The sequence below is a fragment of the Phalacrocorax carbo genome, chromosome 1 (genome assembly GCF_963921805.1).
Source record: "Phalacrocorax carbo chromosome 1, bPhaCar2.1, whole genome shotgun sequence".
Classification (NCBI taxonomy): Eukaryota; Metazoa; Chordata; class Aves; order Suliformes; family Phalacrocoracidae; genus Phalacrocorax; species Phalacrocorax carbo.
In genome coordinates this window covers 193,028,689-193,047,033 of record NC_087513.1, presented here as the reverse complement: position 1 = coordinate 193,047,033, position 18,345 = coordinate 193,028,689, and the positions used below count along the sequence as shown (strand labels likewise).

Here is an 18,345-nt window from a genome sequence, read left to right as displayed (position 1 = left end):
TGAAGGAAATACTGGGTGAAGGAAAAATAATTTTTATTTCCTCGCCTTTCCCCCAACCCGCGGATCGGCTCCCCCCCCCTCCCCCGGGCCCCGCTTCAGGGGCTGCTCTCCGCCGGGCTCCGGGCTCCCCGCCACCCCGGGCTCCCCGCCGGACGGCGGCGCGGCGGGAAGGGGGCTACGCGGAGCTCCCCGGAGGGGATGGATCCGGCCGTCGAGTCTCTGCCAGGGGTCCTTTGTTTCGGCGAGATGAGGCAGGGCAGCGGCGAGGGTCGCGCCTCCGAGGGGTGCACCGCAGCCGCAGCGAGGTGCGGGCGCCCGGCGGAGCGGGCGGAGGGTCCGCCGGCGGGGAGGGCCGGGGAAGGGGGGTTACAGAGCCGACCCTGAACGGGAGACAGGGTCCACCTCCCCCGAGGAGCCCCCGCCCCGCTGCCGCACTCCCCTCCCCGCCCGCCCCGTCTCACCCCCTGGATCCCGCCCCCAGAGGCAGCTCTTCCCGAGGGAGCCGGGCGGGAAGGATGCAGACGGCAGTTCCGAGGTAATTATTAATAGCCGTGCCCACCGGGGCGGGGGTGGGGGGGGGGAAGGGGCGCGGTGAGATAAAAGGGGGCGGTGGGGGGCTGACAGGCGGGAGCCGCCGTCGCGGAGCCCCGCCGGGAGCATGGCCTCCGCCGTGCCGCCGCCGCTGGTGCTGCTGGTGCTGCTGGGGCGGCCGCTGCTCGGGGCGCCGGGGCAGGGCGCGGGCACCTGGTCCCGCTTCGCCCGGCTGCCCTACCCGCAGGACCAGCTCTTCCTCCACGACACCTTCCCCGACGGCTTCCTCTGGGGGGCGGGCAGCGCCGCCTACCAGACGGAGGGCGGCTGGCGCCAGGGGGGCAAAGGCGCCTCCGTCTGGGACACCTTCGCCCACCGCCCGGCCACGCCGTCGGGGTCCGCCCCGCCCGGGCCGGCGGGCGGCGACGTGGCCAGCGACAGCTACAACAACCTCTTCCGCGACGCCGAGGGGCTGCGGCGCCTGGGGGTCTCCCACTACCGCTTCTCGCTGGCTTGGGCCCGGCTGCTGCCCAACGGCACGGCACCCCTCAACCCCGCCGGGCTTGCCCACTACCGACGGCTGCTGGGCCGCCTGCGGGAGCTAGGCATCGAGCCCGTCGTCACCCTCTACCACTGGGACCTGCCACAGGCCCTGCAGGACGCCTTTGGTGGCTGGGCCAGCCCCGTCCTGCCCCAGCTTTTCCGTGACTACGCCGAGCTCTGCTTCCGACATTTTGGCGGGCAGGTGCGCTACTGGCTGACCATGGACAACCCCTACGTGGTGGCCTGGCACGGCTATGGCACGGGGCAGCTGCCGCCCGGCGTGCAGGGCGGCCCACACCTCGGCTACCGGGCAGCCCACCACCTGCTCCAGGTAAATGTCGGATGGTGGGAAGGGGCCCCTGGTGCCTTCTCAGCCCCTGGGGTGTGCCAAGGGGAGGGGTGCGGAGGCTGCCCTCAGCCCGCCACGTTGGTGGACCTGTTGCCCAGTCAGCCGCTGGAGTGGAAACCAAATTGTTGTGCCCAATGGAGTGTGGGCAGCCCATTTACGGGCTGAAGCTGGTGAGGCTCGTAGGTGGGCGGCAGGAACTTTGTGGTCGTTTTGGGTTAACGGAAACACACTGAGTTAAAGCGTTTTCTGCATTCTGCAGAAACGTACAATCCTGCTGCCAGCGCTTGCGGATGCCGGGCTAGGTAGGCGAGTGGACGCATTCTGCTACGCCAGTCCAGCACCAGCTTACTGAGGTTACTGTGGAAATGCTTAATATGACTGTAAAGAGAGTTAATGCATGTGATAAAAAAATCTTACTGAGTTAATGGAGATGGTAGAGATGGCTGAAACGTCATACTGAGATTTTCTTGACAGAGTATGGAAGTTTTTTTAAGTGTGAACTCTTTTTGGGAAAAGAGATCCTCTGTTCCCCAGCTAAGGTAGTAAGTGGCATAAGTACTGTGCTATACATAATTTTTATGCAGTGTATCTATGTATGGTGTAATTGTAATGTTTGCTGGCAGCAAACATAGTGGATTCTCAGGGAGAGTTAAGCAAAAGTGTGTACAAGTCCTCTCAGTGACGGGAAAGGATTCAGGCTGACTGAATGGTACAATAGATCTTGTTAAGGCAAGATCTATTGTACCTAAATATGCATTCACAAACTCTGCTAATGTCCCTCTGCTCAGCGTACACTTACCAGCAGGAGTTATATGCTAATGAGTATCATATATGAGTTGTGAACACCGAGAAAACATCCAACACATGCTTTGTTCAACTTTTTGCCACTTTCCTGCATTACTTTTGCATTGTTTAGTGCTAGAAATAAGTAGAAAGAAAATATAGGTGGGGAAAATGGGGGTAAAATTTCAGATTAAATTCCTGGTCCTGAAACCTTCGAACTCTTCATTTAGTACCTTGGGGTGTACTTGACTGTATTTCACCCTGTGATTGTACAGTTCACTGAACTAAGTGCATCTGCTCATGAGTAAAGTTATTCCTAAACTTCAGCACTTGCAGGATTAGCCCCAAATTTTGCAGTGAGGCTTCATCACCTATCAGCAGTGTTACGCTTTTCATACAGTCACTGAAGAGTTGGTGGTCACTTACTTGCTGTACATCGCATAGTTATTCTATAACTCTGTTAAGCTGAGCTAAGGTAATCCTAGTTATACTTCACATAGTTGTTCTGAAGGCAGCGGAGATGTGCACAAGGGGATGGTCTGCAGGCTCGGTGCCTGAGGCACAGAACGTAGGGAGCAGAAGCTTCATTTCTCTGTCTTCCTACAGATAACATGCAGAAGAAATCATTAAAGCTGCAAATTTGAGCAGGTTGTTGGACCTTGCAATCCTTCAACTCCAAGGGTGGTAGGCACACTGAGGTGGAGTTTTAATGTTGTGTGTTACTATTTTTTTCCTGAAGTCCCTGCTTTGCTGGGCAAAATGGGCAGTTCATGAGTCAGTTCATGTTCTGCGTGGTTCTCCCTTCTGCCCTTTGTAGAATTTGTCACTTCAGACCTGAATTAATCCAGGGCTTTGAGAACAGAGAAATAAATATGCACACCTCTTTTGTCCCTGGCTTTTACATAGTACTGTCTGTCTTGAGTATTTATATCCCACATCACTGTAGTATCTGAGTCCCTCATAATCTCAACCATATACTTGTTCTCATAAAAGCCTTACAGAGAAGGAAGGTGCTTTTCTATTTACCAAATGAGAAACTGAGGCACAGACTTCCCTATGTCATATAAAAAGTATAATTAAACCAGGAAAGCCTACCAATACTTGATTTAGTGACAGAACATCAGGATTAGTTTTGTCCTAGTGACTGTCCTTCAGGGTAAGGCAGCAAGGTATCATTTTTTTTCACATTTCTTGAATGAGGAACTGAAATACAGATGCAACCAAGACCCAGAGTGTCCACTCATTGTTAGTACCCTTACCCTGGTATGCGATCTTTTTAGAATATTGGTCAATTGTATTATACTTTCAGATCTACAAGTCAAATCCTGAAATCTCAAATCACTTACAGAGACAATAAGGGGCGTGTAGTTTATGCAGAACTCCAATCTCTAACTCCTCCAGGTAGGAGTCTTTTAGAGCCTGACTCTTCAGAAAGAGAAGTGAACAGCTTTAACACTGAGATCCTCCTTTTCCTTCCTATATCTCCATAGCTTATTGATATTGGACTTTTCCACTTGTGCAAGCAATGAAGTAGGAAGCTAAAGAGTATGGCTTCTGTGACTACAGAGCCTGATACCCACAGGGAAAGTGTATATAACTGTGTAAAGAAAAATTAAGTTATACCTCATATGGAAGGAGTGAATTACATTTCCGTGTGCAAATTAAATTTCTCTCTTACGTAATTCATGAGTGATTGACTTTGCAATTTGAATAATGTTTTTTAATGTGTGTCTTCTATGGGTTGCATATAATTTTGTAGGTGAGTATGGTCAGTTGTTCTCGGGAGCACATGCGGCTTTGATTTGAATCAGAAGGCTGCACAGTAGTACCGCTTCATCACAGCACCTGGAGGGTGTGTGCAGCGCCAGAGAGTGCTGCCAGGAGATGCAGTCCACGCAGCCCCACCAGAAAAGATGTGGTTGTACCATCCCACACAAAAAAAATCCCTTTCAGCTGCCTAACCTTTTGCTGCTTATGTCCTACATCATTACCCAAAAAGTCTGGTCCCAGGTTTCCTTCTAATCCTTTTTCCTTCTTGTTGCCTTTTTTTCCTCCCCGGGGAAATTGAGCTTGCAGAACATGTTCATTTTTTAAAAGATAAAATGTGTTGTCATAAATGTTTGGTTCTTAGCAAATGAGCAGACTAACTCTTAATATGCATGTTTTTCTGACTTTTTGGTCCTTATTTACGATATGCAGTTTTAAGCGTCTTCTTTCTGCATTTATTCAAACCGAAGACCCTCCTAAGTGGAAAGCTTAATAGCTAGTGAAAGTTGATGTCTACTAATTTATTTTACTGGATGCTAATTACATTAAAAGATGAAATAATTTCGTTTAAGTTCCTTAAAATTCAACAGATGTGAATGTGGATTATGGGCTCTGACTTTCTGAGTGAGTTATTTATTACCTGAATAAGTAATCGAATAACAGTTTGATTCAATTCAGGTTGTTCAGTTCAGGGCTGGTGAAAACAGGGCAATGACGTTTGATCTGAATAATGATGTTTAAATTTAGCTTGAATGGATTTCATCCTAGTGTACTGATTTTTTTAATTACCTTTCATTTTTCTCAACTTGCAGTGCTGAGTCATAACAAATGCTAAATGGACAGAGTAAGAGACACTTTATATAAAGAGCAAAAAAAAAAAAAGTAAAAAAAACTTGTAAGCAAAAATATTTTATGGATGCGTCCTCGGTTCATTAGTGAGGGTTGTTGATCTGTATTTTGGTGAAAACTTCACCCTTTTATAGTATTTCCACTGAGACTTGTCACTTTTGACACGTCTAAGCCCTTCAAACCTGGTAAGAAAGGGAGGAAGCTGTATGCGTTTATTCATAAAATAAATTGAATGGATCAAGTACAGTTCATAAAAGTTGGCATTCTCTCAAGTCGACAGTCAGAAAATGTAATGCCAACAATCTGTCATGTATATGATGCATATCTTTCTCCAGATAGAAGCTGAGAGGGGTCATTCTATTATGTTCTGGTTTTTGCAAATGCATTTTTTCATTACTGGTTTGCAGTATATTGTCTGAGTTGAACATACTTGGATTTACTCAATATAAACAGCATTTGCAGAAACAGAAGAACACATTGTTTCCCCGAAGAAGTAAGTGGAATTGCTGCCTGGAAACCAGTCACGTAGCAACAGACTGATTTCTGTTCCAAACCTCTTTCCAAAACAAAAGGTAAGTACTCTTTTTTTGACCTTCAGTGCTAAAACTAATAAAGTATCAGTAATTGCAGCATAGGAGAACGGTCTTTCCTCGGTGCATATTGTTTCTTTCAACATTCAGCCAGCCTTCAAACTTTCAGTCGTTGCAAATGGGGCAATTTTGGATTTTCCCAAAAGTAACACAGCTCATCATAGTTGTGAAGACATTCAGAATTTTTAGAAAAAAGAAGGAATAATTCTGAGTAATGGAATTTTATTTTTTTTCTTATTCTTGCTTTCTTAAGACTTAGTTCAGAGAAGGACAAATAAGAAATTGGTGCTGTTTCCGGTTTGGAGTATCAGTTGGTTGTATATATTCGCAAAGAATTTATTGCAGTAGTGATTTTTTTAATCACTAATCATTGTAATAAGGTATCTTTCAAATGTCAGAGATGACAAACAAGTGCAGGCAAACTATAGCGCAAATTCAGATCTGATGCTGCAGTTTTCCGTGCCAGTAGCTTGGGATGGTTATATTATGTTCACAAATGTTATTAAAAGCTATAGTGTACCTTTCTCAAGCTTTTATCATCAAAAGAAAAAAATTAATTGAGTTTCATTTTAAAAGGTGATAAACAGAGTAGTTTTGGTTTTAAGGATGCTCATTTTGTTAAAATTAGCTCCAAAGATAGAATATGTAACTTTCCCCTTGCCATTTCTGTCTGATCACATGCACATTTGCAAAAGAAATGTTATTTTCAAATATTCTGCTGTAACAAAAAAGTAGCATGTTATCTTTACAGAGTACTTCAATATTTAATTATGGAAATATCAGGACTATGTGGAGAATAAGGTCTTATCATGGAAAAGTGAGAGTGGACCACCCTCAAGTGTAGGGGTTCTGTAACTTGAAAAACTTTCTGGGACATTATAGGAAATCTTATTAAAACTCAGCAGGCAGAACCTGGGAAGGCTACACTGGTGACTCAAGTGGGATGGAAGCAGAATGTGTGTGTTCTCTGTGTGGAAGAGGACCAGGTCAAGCCCGTAAGTATGTTAAATCCCACCTCAACATTTTTGCCATTCATTATGAGGATAAGGATTTGTTGAGGGTCCCTATTCATTATGATAATTTTAGTGCTAAGCAGTTGTGGTTTTTATAGCTGTGAATCTCTGTATTTAATTCTATAGGCAGCCCCAAATCCGTGTTTTCATATCTCATTTTAAGTGCCATGTGCCTGATTTTTAATTGTAGTAGCTGTTGCTGGAGGTATCTAGGTGATATTTCTGGTTCCTATCCAAGGTGATCTGGTATGCTTCCTTTTTAAATATCATGCTTTTCATTTAAGATCAAAGTTTGTGTTTAACGTGTTGGGCAGGGCTCTGCTCAGTGCCAGAAAGATAATGACTACTGATCAACAGCAGTTTGATTCAGATAAGGACATTTAGATAGGCAACCTAAAATTCACATCTCATAAAGTCTTGCTGGGTACATGAGCATAAAGCTGTCTTCTCCTTGATACTGTTTCATTTTGCATTAATAAAATCTCATAAAGTATGAGACGTTCTTGGTTCTTCTTCAACCTCTCTTTTCAAGCAGAAGAAAGCCTCCATTTGTTATAGTTTCGGAAGATCCAAAGTACAGTGTTTGAAAGGACTTTTGTTACTGTGCATTCCTTCATATGACAAACCTTTCCAGGTTTCCAGTACTTAAGGTAGTCGATGGGCATAATTCCTACCTGTACTTAAGGTTGTTGTTGGGACCTGGAAAATAAAGCCTTTCTTCAATTTTTGCAGAGTGAAGTGTATATTTTAATTGGAGGTAGTTCACCATTTTTTAGTCCCTGCCTTTCCCTTTTGACTGAAGGCAAGGAGCTCTTAGAGCTTTTCCCATAAGTCAAACAGAAGCCTCTATTCAGCAACTGTCAGCAGGTCGAAGTGCAGACAGTCTTCTCTGTTGAAAGTGTCATCTTCTGTGAGGAAGAAATGCTCTGTGACGTAAGAGAAAGTTGCTTCACTCACCACATGCTCACCTTCTAGAAGGTCAAATTCAGATCTCTCTTTCTTTGGTAGAAATTAAATCAGAATGGCACTCCAGCCGTTTCTTGGCCAACTACCTTAGCTTTCTTCCTCACACTTATTAACTCTTTCTTTGAGTAACAGCGTCTGCTTCTCAGAGTACTCTGGGAAACAAAACATTTTTGTTGTATCTTCCGGTATTTCTTCAGCTAGACAGAAACAGTGAATACGTCTGTACAGCTGGTAGTGCCATCAGCAAGCAGCGGCCATTAGGACAGTGAATAGAGAGTAGTGCCGGGTGTGGGCATTTGGAGACATTGCATTTTAACTGTTTTTAGTGACTGTGATGCATATCCTTCTTACTGGGAGAAGCAGGAAAGAGCAAACAGTTACGTGCACGTAGATGTTAGTTTGCTTAGCTCCAGGTTGAGTTGTCTTGTGGCTTACAGTTTGTAGTTGGCAGAGTTTGAGAGCTTTTTTGCTAATCCTTGCAACTGAGTGTCTGATTTGTGTGTTTGGTTGTTGCTTATGAACAGTTAAACTGCTGAACTTAATCTGAAGGTGAAAGGTGATCTTGGCAAAGTTTTAAAGAAGCCAAGCAATCAAAGGAGCTTGCTTGTAGAGGCTTGTAACTAAAGAAATGTACACAAGGAGATTTTCTTCTTCCTTTCTGTGATGGTAAAAATAAAGAAGGAATGGTGAAGTGGTGCTTCTGAAGAAGTAGGGGAGGTGATCTCCATATACAATGATGACAGGTTGTAGAAATTACAGGATGCGTGTTATTTAAGCACTAAATAAAAATGACTCATGCTTGAATATTTGCCTGCCAAAGCTTATAGAAGAGTGTCTCAGGTAAAACTGTGAATGCTGATTTTAGATTAAATCTGAGAATACGATGGAACAGAAAAATAAGGTTGTAGAAAGCATCCTCAGGTTGTTCAGGAAATGACTGAAATGAAGACTGGACAGATTTCTGAGGAAGAAGGTGACCTATGGAATATGGCCTTGAATAAAACATGAAAGAAGAGACTGGCTTCTGGAAGAAGAAGTGAATTACAGCATTTTAGAGAAAATGTGCCAGCAGAAAAAGAAGGTGTGTTGTCAAGAAGGAAGAGTAACTAAGCACAAGAGGAGAAAGAAATTGGCCATGGCAAGGGACTGGAGCCTCTGGTAAAATGGGATGAGTAGGAGGCAAATGATGCCAAAGAAGGGGAAGAATTAAATTCATACCAGTGCTCTCTGTAGATGCTCCTGGGTGTAAATATCCATTATGGGAAGAAAATTCAGAGCTAAAGGACACACAGAGAAAAGGATAAAAGTTCCATATCAATAAAATTAGATTGGCTATTAGCAATCATTGATAGTCCTTGGAGGAATGAGTTTCTGGCATGGCCTTTCAGTCTTAATAGTAGGAACAAAAGTCTTATTTTAAGACAGCTAGAGCAGTTTGAGAAAAGACGATGCATTTGGTGGCAGTGGAGGTGGCAGGACTTTTAGACCTGTGTTCTTCCTCTTTGCCTCCAAATTTGTAGCAGAATGATACATGGTATAATTTAAACTCTGATAGTGTAGTTCAAAGGAAAAAAAACTGAAATGCAATCTATATTAACAGTAAACAGTTTGTTTAGGATATTAGTGATAGCAACCTATGGCTTTTTGTGACAGCTTCTACACTACTCTGGGAGCCCAAAACACTGATAAAGACACTGGCCCGTTAAGTTTGTAGTGTATGTCCCTGGAAATTTGGCAGGAAGGGGCATTCTAGATACACACTGGGATAAGACAAAGCAATTTAAGAATCTTTTGATTTGGTCATGTTGAAGCACATTTGTATTGTTTCATTTTTATGTATGTTAAGTGTTGGGAAGAAAGTAGCATTTTGTGTTATGGAGAACTGCAGCAGTGTAAAGTTCAGCTTTGGTTTGATTCTGAAAAAAAACCAACCAACCCCATATCCTAAATTATCCCAGTTCCTGAAATCTTTACAGATGCTGTTTACAACAGCTGGTGTCAGAACCAAGGGACTGGCTCCAGGGGTGATTCCAGTGCCACCTGGCAGCCGGGGCTCTGTATCTTCTGCATGACAGGAAGCACAGGGGCTTTTGCTCATCTCAGGATCTGGCCAGCCCAGGAGGCAGAAAGGCTGGGGGGTGCTACAAGACACCCTGCCATGTGCTGTTCAGCAAGAGGGTGAGCTGACAGGGAGCCACACATATTTCCAGTGGACTGTCACTTCAGTCTGGACATGATAATTTTGATACTTGCACTTTAGGTCTCATGATAACAGTTGAGCTTTGACTGCTGTTTTACTCAGTTTAGCACATCTCTAAAGGCAGCTGAATGGTTTAAAAATGGCCAGGAGACATTATACTATGGAAATACCTGTTATTTTGTGAGCCCAAAAGTCAACCCAGGAATCCTTTTGTAGATTAATCAGTTTAATGCCCTTACTAAAGGCTAGAAAACGTTGGCACCACTGGGATTTTACAAGCTGTTTGCTTTACAGCTGGGAAGAGGGCAGCATCTGTTTGTTTTAATCCTGCTTCTAGAAAAGACATCAAATGGTCGGGTGGGGAAGGGGGATGGACTTGTAGCTGTTGGTCACATGTTCTGGTAAGAGTTCACTGATTTTCCGATGCCTTTTCTCAGTCAGCTTTTTTGTTGTTTTTTTGAATATGTAGTAGCTCCACTGGATCAGTTGTTTTTCAAAGCTGAGGGCAAAGTTTACTCCATTTAACTTTCAGCATTTTAAGGAATAATCTCATTTTTGCTGCAGGCATGGAAGTGTTGAACATAGTTATTGATTAATTATTCTCATTATGGTTCCTTACTCAAATATATATGGAAGTGATAGAATTATGCAGCATTTATTTTCATTTGAGAAAGTAGGTTGGGAATATTTTGCATCATCAGGCTGAATGATTATTTTTTGTTTTGTATTTTGTAAGTAATAACGTTTTGCTTCAAAATCAGTTCAATAATTCTGACCTCAGGTTTGAAATAAAGGTTGAACTGTTTCCTGACCGTACAGTGACAACACACTTATTTCATTCTTCATTTCTTTTCCTGTCATAGTACAATGCTAACTTGGTTACAGGCAGTGTTTGGAGAGAGAAGGGCCACCACAACAGAATGGCCATCACTGGTTATGTATTCCATGAGGAGGGAAGATCCAGGCCAGAAAGAATCGTAACAAAACATGAGGTGGTAGGAAAGAGGAGTATTAGGAAAACAGACAACGCATGAGGAGCTGGTGAAATGTGGGGGTGACTAGTGGTGAGTGGGAATGCAGGAGCTGGGTTTATGAGACAATACTGCATTTTTGTGAGCATATTTGGCATTGAAAATTAAACTTGGCATGAAATGAAATGTCCTGGGCTCCACCAAAGGTGAGTCATTCTCTGGTTCATTTTTATTTATAAATGCCATAAGACTTTTTTTTGAGGAAGCTGACTGGTGATTAATGAAATCACAAACCATGCTTCACAGTGACGGAGCCTAATTCCAAGAGTCTGTTTTGACTTATGGTATCCACCTGCTGTCCCCACATTGCCATCAGCACTGGGAGTGGGGGACACAGTAAGCAGCCTGCAAAAGAAAGGAGGGGTGCTAAATTAAGGCTGGGTTTCTCAAAGGAACTTGATGAAAATAAGTGAGAACTGAGTTTTCCTTAAGCTTTTTTGAGAGTCCTGTCACTTTCAAGAGTTAAGTAAATTAGCAAGTTGAACAGATGTATTCCTCTTAACTTGAAGAAAATGTGTATTCCCATATTCAGATAGCACCTCTGCCATGTTAAGTGTAAGACCTTGGTAATGCAATGAAGGAGCTCTTGAACTCAGTTTATCATCTTACTTCCCTTCTCAGCTGTGAACATGCCTCTTGTTTTGAATGAGACAGGAATATTGCGGTATACCAAGCAGGGCAAAGAACAGAGCTGGGGGAACATGATTCAGCTGTGTTTTTGAATATTAATAATATGTTTGGTAGAACAAAAAATCCCTCTTTTTCTTCATAGTCAGCTGTGATTACTACATCCTTATCATGTCAGCTAGCCTTTTCTCTGATTCACAATACCTCCTGTTTTGACAAAGTAATGTAATGTAATTAGAGCAAGTCAGAAAGATCTAAAACCTGTGCAACTGGTATTTGCTGATCAATTGAAACTAAGATATTTCAGAGAGGGACTTCAGTTTCCCATAAAAAGTTGAGAACTAAGAGAAATAAAAATCAGTAATTTTATTTTTACTTTGCCATGGAAATTCTTGGTTTTCCGTTTAGATGTGATATTGAAAAATTTCATTTTGATACAGTGACTCAGTCATGTCACACACTGCCTTCTGTATTCTTTCATTGGATGAGTGCCCACTGCTTCAAATTGGGTCAGTTTACCCTTGTGAAATTGCTGTATAAACTGCTGCAATATGACTGACTTCTTGAAGCTGCAGATTGATGCCTTTTATTCTTTGATGAAATAAATAAAACAGTCTTAGAGCTGTCAGGACAAAATTCTTGCACTGTAGCAGTTACTTTGTGTCTTGTATTAGTAGCTGGGCTGCTTGTGCCACTTTTGTGTGAAACTGTAATTATTCAGTCATTTATCCTGCTCCTTCTATTTCTGGTAAAAAAAAAAAAGTGGTACTTGAAGGAGACAGTTGCTTAAAAGGGGGGAAGACTCTAATAAAAGTAACATTAAATTGGCACAGTCATTCTGAGTCTGGATGTTAGAAGCAGCAAACTATAGCACAGGGCAGCTCAGAAACAGCCTTTTTCCACAGCCCAGCTTAGGATAACGAATAGAGACGACTTCAAAATTCGTTGGTGGTGAAATGGTTATAGAAACAGCATTGTAAGGCTAAGCCATGAAAGGGAGAACCCTAAACTACACCAATCAGATCCCACTTTACGCAACTTGGACCCTTCTGGAGAGGAATGTTTCCTGTGTAACTGGTAATTTGGAATAGGTTTGTAGAAACCAGAGGGGGTGAGTGTAGGTATGGATGAGATATTGATGCTGGCCTGTGGGATCTGTTTTTTCAGGCTCTAGACTGGTACCCAAGAAAGAATTTATATTGTCAAGGAACAGTGATGTTTCTTGTTAGGCCTCTTTTCTTCCCCTCTCTCTGTCCCATGGAAGGTGGCCGGGTTCCCAGGATCATTAGGGCATTTTACCTTAATAATTTGCCTTCTGTGAGAAGGATTTGGGATTATGATAATATCTTTGTTCTTTCCTGTTTTATTCCTGTGGCCCATTGTGAGGTTTGGAGCATTTGAGTGTTTTGTGTTAAAGGTCTTGGGATTTGTTTTGTGGCTCACAATGCCATGAACATGGCAAAGGGGGGACATATAGTTGATACTATTGTGTAGCGTTTGGGGCTAAAAGCTTGCTGCACTATTGCAGGCAACTAAACTTGATGATCCATGTGTATCTCTTCCATTTTTTTGCTGAGGCACTGTTCATTTTGTGGGAGTGCTTCTGGGGAACATTTTTTAGGAATTGAGTTTGGAAGAGTGAACTACAAAGAGAGAGAGGAATTGCAAAGGGTCAAACATGCATTGTAGCAGCATGTTCCTATTGTGGGACAGGACCTAGAGGGTCTGGAAACACACTCATGGGGCACTAGCATTTTGGAGACCCAAAACCATGTAGAAATGCCTGACCGAGCTATTTAAACATCTAAGGGAAGATCATTATCCCGCTCTACTCAGAGCTTGTCAGGCCATACCTGGAGTACTGGGTACAGTTCTGGTCCCCGCTCTACAAAAAGGATGTGGACAGGCTGGAAGGGGTCCAGAGAAGGGCCACCAAGATGATCAGAGGACTGGGAAGCCTGCCATATGAGGATAGTCTGGGAGAATTGGGTTTGTTCAGCCTTGAGAAAAGGAGGCTCAGAGGGGATCTCATCACCATGTACCAGTACCTTAAGGTGTAGCTACAAAGAAGATGGAGGCTCCCTTTTTACAAGGAGTCACATGGAGAGGACAAGGGGGAATGGACACAAATTGCTCTTGGGGAGATTCCGATTGGACATGAGAGGGAAATTTTTGACAGTGAGGACAGTCACCCCTTGGAATAATCTCTGCAGGGAAGTGTTTGACTCGGCCACGCTGGACACCGTCAAGAGTCGTCCGGACAGGGTGCTGGGCCATCTTGTCTAGACTGTGCTCTTCCTAGAAAGGTTGGACTAGATGATGCCTGAGGTCCCTTCCAACCTGGGATTCTGTGATTCTGTGAAGTTATAGTGGGAGGTATAGAGAGACAAGGGAGTCAATTCGTATGTCAAATCCATGGAGGAATTTACCAAACTAAACAGTTAACTATCAGAGAACAAGGTTTCCTGTGACACGAACATTAACATTGGACATAAGATAGAAGCATTAGCAATGACAGCTGCCCAGAAAGTTTCCAGACAGACTCAGCTTTTTTTGTTACATCACTGGTTGTGTAATAAAGCAATTCCAGATTTTTGAGCAGCTGGTGCAAGCAGGTGAAGATTTTTCTCTGACTCACCTTGTTCAGGAGGTGCTTCAATGATAATGAGATGGGTTGGACAGCCTGACCCATTGCAGTGATTCTTACATTCTACTATTATTCTTCTACAAGTGTAAGAAAATATTACTTTCTTAGTTTCCACATTACATTTCTGGTAAGATTAATTATTGACCCCACCACTAAATAATTTACTATTGTTTTGTGCAGTAATTATGCATAGGTTTGGGAAGCAGCACCAGCCCAAAGCCTCAGAAGGTGTCGTTCTGGAGTATGTCCAATTAAATCACTGCAGTTCTGCACTGGTGGAATGACACTGCCAATGTAAATGCTGAAAAAATCCATAGTTTATTGGAACTGTAGCATAACGTGGTAGTTTGAGTACAGGTAAATACCTATTCTTGCTGAAAAAATTGCCTTTGTTTTGCTGACTGTGAAATGGGTGGGTTAACTGAAGGGTAGTCTGTGAGATATGCAAGTAATTTTTTTATCAGCTTGTTTCCTCCAGATTGAGGACAAAGGAGACCATGTAAAGGAAAACCAGTGTGCCTAATCAAGGGTGGACATGGATGATACAGAAACGGTCTGTTTTGGTGTCAGTCAGCCACCAGCTCTCAAGCTCCACTTCATGGTGCTAACAGGAGAGTCAATTTGGGATTAGAGTTTGCAGAATCCCCACATTCACCTTCGTGTATAGCCTGAAAATAATTTGTTGGTATTGGGGCTGGGTACAGCTGGGACAGTCTTTATCCTGCAAAGATTATCAATAACAAATTATATCTATCCAACAGCTGAAAAAAACTAATGTTAAACTACCCAGGGTTCATGTCCACGGCCGAGTTACAGCTGTCAGCAGCAGGGCATTTTGCTGGTTTGAGTGAGGCTGTAGCATGGAAAATTTCTCCTGCCCCGCAGTTTAGCAGCATCATCGTGCTGTCTCCCAGGCAGTGTTTGCATCAATGCTGAGACACAGTTTGGCATCTGCTTGGCCTTTCCATAGTTGGCTTTTCAATAACCATTATACAACATGGTCTAGTGTAAAGATGTTTCTCTTAAAGTGGTTTGGCAGCATTCTGAGTGATCCCAGAGGGAAGAGCAGTTAGGACTTGTTCTCCAGCTCTGATCCAGCTGTCCACTAGGCTGACCAGGGGTGTAGCCGTGTGTACTTTGGCTCTGTACCACAACTAGTGAGTGAAGACATGGTCTAAGCTGTCCTTGGCTGCCTGCAACCCTTTGGTGTAGAGCTGCATAATTTGAAGTGGTGGACCAGGAGCTCAGGAGTCAGTGCTGTATCAGGGCTGGTGATAGCTGGATGAAGATGGAGGAATGCAATGCATATGCTTTGCCAGGTAGATGCTTCATCACAGTAGAGCCATCTCCTTTGCAGGCCATGGAAGTAAACGTAGGGGAGAGCATTCACACTTGAGCTAATTTTAGGCATGTTCATGCAGAGACATCTGCATTTGAGCTCGCCATCCTAGGGTCCTTTTACAGGTAGTGGAGAGAAGTGAACATGGTGTCTCTCATCCTAAGACAAAAGAAAAAAATTGTTCCATTTCTGCCTGTGGGGTATAGACAAAAACTGTGGTGACAAACTCAAACCCAAACTTCTTGTAGACAGACTTTTACACTTAGGCAAATGAGGGTGGGAGAGGTGAGGTGGATGGCAGAGGAAGGGAGTACTGAAGGGCTAGTTCAAATATTGGCTTGCAATATTTGTGTTACAGTGACTTCTCAGATGGTAGATGCTGACATACAATTTGGATCATATGCAAGTTTTGCTTGAGTCTCATCTATTTCAAGCATGTGATATCTGTGGGGGAATCCTGTATCTCATTCTCTCCCCTTGTTTTCCTGAGCCCTGAGCTGAGTCTTCTGACACAGCTGATGCATGTCAGTGCAGTTCCCCCCTGCAAGGGGGCACCTGCTTGGTCCTGTAAAGCTGGAGCAAGAGAATAGCCATGGCTTCCTATGTAGGATCTCATGGGCATTGAGTGGCCCCGTCCTGTGGCTCTTCACTCCCCTTTGCCAGTCAGCTGCTGCTGAGCGACCATGACTGTTAAAGTATGCTGAAAGCATTTCACGCCTTTTCCAAAGATGTAAGGAGATTAGTCCTTGGAAATATAGTTAAAAACATAAAAAAAAAAAGTTTGAAACTTTAAAATCAACATGGTCTTTTTTCCCCTAGTTGGAACTGATATGCAAAAGGAAACCATATACTAGTTTTCACTATCTCCCTCTGTCTGGAAACAAAAAATGTCTCTTTCCTATAGGGCCTGTTATTTTCTCCAAGGAATTTATTGAACTTTGTTTCAGTTTAGGTAATATGATATGTATTTACTGACTATGATAAGCAGAAAATTTTAAATGTTAATTAAGTCTTAAAAAGTCTATTTAAAACAAATCACAAGATATCCTATTTTCTTCAGTCACCTAAGGGAAAGTAGCATAAGGAAAAACCTACAGCCATCAGGTAGTAGGGAAGAAGGTAGGATTTTAAAAAATCTACTTCTAAAACAAATTAATGCTTTTTGTCTGATCTATCAAGAAGGGTGACCATGTTGAGCACTGAGATTCATAGACAGGAAAGGTTAATGAGGATGAGGGTTAGATTAATGTCAATAACAACAGGTGCAGTGAACACGAAATACTATGAACTTATGGTATCAAAGTCAAGCCAGACCCATCTGATAGCTTTCTGTCAAAACTGATTATCTAGAAAAAGAAAATATGATAAACCTAATAAATATGTATTTTCAACTGGACACTTGAAATGGTGGTACATGGCGAATTACTGTTTCAGTTCAGGAGGAAGGGAATTTTCAGCAGTAGCTGGGAAATTGTTAAAGCAGGTATCACAATACGTTGCACTGAAAGTAGAAGCGTCAGGCTTGAGGACAGTTCCTAGCTGAACTTTTTAATGTATTTTAACTCCCGTGTTTTGGCACAGAGTAGGATTGCACTAATTAGAGCATGAGCTGAACTTCAGGAAAAACTGCCAGTGCAAAGGATAATCAGGATAATGAACAGATGAACAGGAAGAATCACAAATTTTTTTCCATAAGATGAGAACTTGCCAATCACAGCATGACCATCAGATGCCAATATATTCCAGCTGTGACAAAGACACATTTGTTTCTAATCTGTGTCAGGTGATGCTTCCAGCAGAGATGAGGAATTACCTTACTAGAACATGGATCATTTACCTGAGCAAGAACACTGGGAGAGGATATACTTGCTGTCTATAAATAGATCAATGGTAGACACAAATAAAAGAAAATACTAAGTCCAGGGAAAGTTTTGATGCAAGAACCAAAGTGTTTAGACTGAACATGAATAAATTTAACATGAATAAATTTAACTTGAAAATCAGGAAAAAATAAAACCATTTGTGAGATGTGATTCTGTAGTAGTCTCCCAGAGGGAATACTATGAACAAAATACCTAGCCAATGTTAAAGTGAATCTGGACAACACGATTGTGCCATATACAGGCCCATGGCAGCAGGGGGTTGAACCTGATGCCCTTGAGGTTCTTCTTGATTTTATAATCCAGTTTTCCTAATCCCTGGCAGATAGTAGACAAGGGATCATAAAGATGGTAACGACTTTTTTCAGTAGGGTATTTTTTGTATTTCTGTGAAAATTCTCTGAAGTCAGAATTCTTCTTATATAGTAATATCACTCTTCAGCCTTCTGGAATGTTGTGTCATTTAGCAAAGCATTTCCAGTGTCTTTCTCAGACTGCTTCATATTTTTTTGTGAAATCCTTTGTTGGGTCCAGAATGAAAACATAGCAGTTGATTAGTCATCATCATGCAGGAACTTAGGGAGATTCATGTTAGCAGGACTAACTCCTGGTCTACAGTAGATCAGGCTTGTGGAAGGACTCTGCTTTCATTCCCATTTTTCTCCTGCAGCACAGAGTCATCCCAGAAAGGAGGGATTATGGAGGCAGCACTCTCAGTGTAGTAATAAACTTCTCTTACTTTATATACCTCAAGTATATTTAATTAAACTGTTAAGCTATATACTTTAAATTGGAAAGGACCAATTAAAGACTTAAAGGGTGTGGTTCATCTCACTTAACTTTAGATGTTTGCATTGCACACATTTACATCTGAGCTAGTTACATTATGCTCCCTGTGAGCTCAGTGGAGAGACTTTTAGGGCATGATAATTCTAACCAATTTTAGCCATCTACATAAGGGTAAGATAAATTGCAACTTAGAATTTCCTGTTTTTCTCCATGGAGTATAAAAGAAACCTGGAGAAAACAGTTCAGTCCTTTTTACACAGAGGGTCATGAGCTTCACAAATTTATTGCTGTAGCAGGTTCTGGAAGCAGTTTGTGACAGCAGACTCTAAAATGGAGTATGCAAATATGTGAACAGTGGGTCCATAAGCAGACACCAAACAAAACAGGAAGGAATGTACTCCCTAACATCCCCAGCAGAACAACGTAGATACCTGGGAAGTA

General features: G+C 42.7%; 1 protein-coding gene across 1 annotated transcript in view; it reads left to right on the top strand.

Moving 5' to 3' along the window:
* The first annotated feature begins 605 nt into the window (after nt 1-605).
* KL (klotho) overlaps nt 606-18,345 on the top strand; it is a 51,971-nt gene continuing 34,231 nt past the window's right edge. Inside the window, exon 1 of the mRNA XM_009506871.2 lies at nt 606-1,405. Within this exon, the coding sequence (XP_009505166.2) occupies nt 659-1,405 (747 nt within the window). The 5' untranslated portion in view covers nt 606-658. The remainder of the gene's footprint in view (nt 1,406-18,345) is intronic.